General features: G+C 41.2%; 1 protein-coding gene across 1 annotated transcript; it reads right to left on the reverse strand.

The window, feature by feature from the left end:
- Nucleotides 1-1,597: 1,597 nt before the first annotated feature.
- Nucleotides 1,598-4,075, reverse strand: LOC125516096 (ethylene-responsive transcription factor 1-like). The gene is made up of 3 exons (XM_048681578.2): nucleotides 3,645-4,075; nucleotides 1,947-2,819; nucleotides 1,598-1,867 (listed from the first exon to the last, which is right to left on the reverse strand). The coding sequence occupies exons 1-2, from the start codon at nucleotides 3,961-3,963 to the stop codon at nucleotides 1,978-1,980; spliced, it is 1,161 nt and encodes a 386-aa protein (XP_048537535.2). The 5' UTR covers nucleotides 3,964-4,075; the 3' UTR covers nucleotides 1,598-1,867; nucleotides 1,947-1,977.
- Between the last annotated feature and the right edge of the window lie 397 nt (nucleotides 4,076-4,472).

Here is a 4,472-nt window from a genome sequence, read left to right on the forward strand (position 1 = left end):
AAGTAGAGATATCGTATCCCATGGTTATGTCAAGGTAATTTTTATTAGAACTTCCGATTAGCATTGGCTGCTGAAATCTGCTACATAAACATATGTCAGTAACCTTTCAGCAGTCTACACCAAAAGTTTTAAACTATTTCATGGTGCTATGACTTTCACAGTCTTCATTCTATATATGTTGGTTGCTTGAGGAACACAGCCAACCGAACATCATAGATTGATGCCCTTGTTTCACAAACAGTTGGCCCTAGGTACTAAATATGGTTTAAATTTGTAATAAACACCTTCCATTACAATGATGAGTGGCGCACATTAATTTGTTTCACAAACAACTTGCAGGTAGAAGAACTACAATTTAAACTATAATGTGTGCCACTCATCATTGTAAACTATAATATGCATCTAAAAGATGTTCCTTCTTCTTTTTGATGCATATATTGATTTTTTTTGCAGGTTGATACAAAAATATACTCTTAATTTGTTGACGCGCCTTCTCTAACTTGGGAAAGATTTATGCCAGAAACTTTATATGATTGGAAGTAATAAAACCTCTACCTTTTGGAACTATAATCCTTCTTTTATCTTCCATAGCGTGTCTGAAAGTATGTGCGTTGTGCAAGGTATCACCACTATCCTTTTGGTTTTTGGAAGACTAATTTGTAATGAATTGTGCCATTATGCTTTGATGAATTCTCTGCAGGAATCAAGTATGCTTGATGATGTAAGTTAGTTGATGGTCTTGGGACACTTACTAGATTTTTCAAATTTATCAGGAGGTTGACAATAACAGTTGGCTTCACTCTTCTCACTAAAGATCAATTGATTCAGGTAACAAACTTGTTTGCATGTTTTGGTCTCTTTACTGGCTATCTTATTCAAGATCATATTTATTCTAATGGCTACTTCTAGAAGGCCAACTTTCTGGGTTCAGTTACTAGATCCTACATTGCAGTTTATCCTTCCTATTTTGTTGACAACTTAACACCTAGCTCATATATCTTGCAAGTTCTTTGGCAGCCTATGAATGTAATAGGAAAGCACTAGAAGTTTTTCCTTCCATGAATGTAACTAGTTGACCCTCTAATCAAGATTACTACTAACATACTTATGCCGATGTCAAATTAAATCAAGGACATAACATGACAGTGACACGAGACCACCAATTTGGTGACGGTTCTGGTAATAAATCAAGTGAAAAGTATATGTACTTCACATGGCTTCTCACATGGAGAGGACTGAGAAAAATAAAATGCATTTCTATAAGAATGCACTGAAATGGAACATATCCTTCAACTCATGAATTAGGTGCACTAAATGTTTATCTAAGAACTACATCGGTAAGAAGAAATACATGTAGAAGGAACAGCTCCATATGACCATGCATCTAGTATCAAAGATTAGTAAACCGGGTATGTTTTTCCAGAGCTTGAAGTGAAGATGTATAATATAGAGGAAAATTTGGCCTAACACACACTCTTTCAAAATAGAGGTTGAAACGTCCAGCCCCTGCATCAATATGATGCACACAACCATAAACTTACCAAATTCAGAAGATATATAGGTTACTTCTGTCACCAATTAAACATACAGAACTAAAGGAAAAAACGATCAAGTGCATAGATTAACACAAATTGGACATAGATTCATGTTGTTCACATTTTGAAATGGTAGCAACGACATAAAAGTTGATAGAAGATAAAGACAACGGTTCATCATAAACGGCTGCCACACATAAACAGTTGAGTAGGGAAAGGGTCTATCCAAAAAGAGACTTAGGATGCAACTTTTCTGCATCAAATCTTGGACATAAGCATATGCTAGCCAAAGGTGACAATAGGGTGCTTCCCAATCTCCCATAGTCTTACTCCTGAAAAATGGAACAGAAAGTTAAGAGTGTTGAAAAGACTATCAACCTCAGACTGGACATGCAATATGCAAAGGCTTACCTTTTATCCCTATATAGAGGGTGTGAATCCCTTATAAAAATTCGCCACACATGGGCATGCCATCGAAGCTCCAGAGGTCCATGTTGACAATGACATCCTGAGGTACATCAAAATTCAGAAGGCTATCAATCGGCTCGTCCACTTCATCATCCATAAGAAACCTTGGCCAAGCATCGAAATCGACACCATTGTTCTCCATAACATGATGCACCACTAAGTTGTAGGTGTTACTCTGGGCAAGTGCAGATTCAGCTCCTTCAGGAATCACAACTGAGTTATAGGCGTTACTCTGGGCAAGTGCATATTCTGCTCCTTCAGTAATGGTAGAAATTGGAGCAATGGATGGTATATCTAGATTCTTGGTGTTGTAATCCCACTCCAAGTCAGAGAAGCTAAAGGAGTTGATTCCCTGGTCAAAGTACTGATTCATAACAGAGGCTTCAACAGGGCCATCAGAGTTCATTATAGGAACAAATGACAGGTTGTCAGGCAGAGCAAGTGGCTGGTTTGATGCAAAGTTAGCACATGGGTAGATGAAAGCATTTGGGTTGGAAAGGTTGTTGACTGATGGCATGACAGAAGGTTCTGATGCCACGCTTAGCTTTGGTACTTTAGGAGCACCAGGGCGAGCACGACGCTTCTGTGGAACTATTGGTTCCTTTGGAAAGTTAACCTTGGCCTTGTTGCCACGGATCCTGCGTGCTTCAACATCGTAAGCTCTTGCAGCTTCTTCAGCACTGTTGAAAGTACCAAGCCAGACACGTGCACCCTTGCTTGGATCTCTGATTTCAGCAGCCCACTTACCCCAGGGGCGCTGACGAATACCCCTGAATTGACTCTTTCTCTTCCTTTTTGCTGAAGGACCATCAAAACCTGCAGTAGTCATGGTGCTTAAGTCATCTGAAGATCAACGTCAATGCTAAGAGGGATCAACACGCAAAAAATTCTTCCACAAAAATTAAATAATTTCATCACAGACATGAGTTTATATGTAAAAATATGATGATGGTAATGAATAATGAACCATGATGGGTCAAGTTTAGGTGAAAGCATTAGTCAACCACAAAACAAACGAAATAAAATAAAATGAAATCACAAATTAATAAATAAGAAAATATAGGGTCCTGATAAACAAGACCTCATGTTAGACCTCTGACATCATTCTACAATTGCATTATAGACGAAACCAAGTACAATCCTCACGGATAACTACAACCACCTAACAAGGAAACAATTTAAGAGGACAAGGCCTCTAAGCAAAATAGAGAAATTTGGGCCTTTTCGCGGATTTACTACCCCTTTTGACTAAACGGTAAGCTTATGGATCACCATCGAAGGTCTAGAAAATTACAAGTCATAAGATCAACAACTTAATAACCAAAATCGCTTCTCTGAAAGAAAGGGACATTGTCAAAAACAGCCTACCAACCGACCACAACAGACAAATGAAAAAAGCCTAACCCTTCACCGAAATAAACTTTTTGATAGCACATCCAATCCAAAATCGCTACACAAACAGAAGTAACACCGCCCAAACATAGCCTTCCAACAGCAACCCCTACACAATTTCTCTTCCTACCAAATCAAATGATCAAACCTTTTTCGAACCAATCACACAATCTCCTGGTACAACAACCAATCACTAAAAGGTAATGATACGTAGATTAAAAACTAGTCCAAGCGAGCAAGGTCTGATACCTTGGGAGAGGGAACTCTTGGCGGCGGCAAAGGACTTGATCTCGACGACCTCGTTGTCGTCATCCTTCTCATCCACCCTAGTGCGCCCGAGCTCCACGTCGGAGTCCCCGAAGTCGACCTCGAACACTTCGAGTTCGGCCTCGAAATCCTCCTCGTTGTCGTCCACGCCGGGTCCCATGCGCCCACCAAGCCCTGTGAAGCGTCGGCCCCCGTTGCTGCCATGCCGGGGCTTCTTCTTCTCGGGACATAGAGCCGCCTTCGTCACTTTCTGCGTCACCGTGGGAACCTTGACGTCCGCGAGGTACGCTCCACCACACATGATGGCCGCTGGTACCTCGTCGAAGTCGTCGTCAGGGGGGGGGTCGCCGGAATTGGTAAATTGGTAACTTTTTTTATTGAAGCGGAGTAGAAGTTGTGGGTTGGCAAGTGGGTGTGAGGCGAGTCCCTATATACACGATGGCCATGTGAAGGCAAGAGGGGGCTTGCGGTGGGTCCCACGCGCCAGCGAGGGACCACGCGGCCGGTGGAAGGCACGAGGAAGGTTCCGAACGAGCATTTCTACCCAGGAAAATCTTGTGCGTTGGCCCCTTGGGAGAAGTGATTTCTGGTATTGCCCTTGGGGAATTAATGGATGAATGTACGTTTCACTTTCTTTCATTGGAGGCAAGCAAACATTTATTAGCTCAATATTAATTGTTGTACTACAAACCTATAGTACGAGTGTACTACTACTGTCGTACACTCTCCGTCTGGGTTTACTGGATGGGTTCATCCAATCGAACATTTAACCAAAAATCTTCTTATAAATGATTATGTGTAATGCAGAGA

The sequence above is a fragment of the Triticum urartu genome, chromosome 6A, assembly GCF_056163025.1.
Source record: "Triticum urartu cultivar PI428250 chromosome 6A, HENAU_Tu73, whole genome shotgun sequence".
Classification (NCBI taxonomy): Eukaryota; Viridiplantae; Streptophyta; class Magnoliopsida; order Poales; family Poaceae; genus Triticum; species Triticum urartu.

What these genes read in the sequence shown, in the direction of transcription:
- LOC125516096 (XM_048681578.2), bottom strand. Translation starts at nt 3,963, where the DNA reads ATGTGTGGTGGAGCGTACCTCGCGGACGTCAAGGTTCCCACGGTGACG. An exon ending in CAAGAGTTCCCTCTCCCAAG is followed by an intron (nt 2,820 to 3,644) that starts GTATCAGACCTT and finishes TGACTACTGCAG; the next exon opens with GTTTTGATGGTCCTTCAGCA.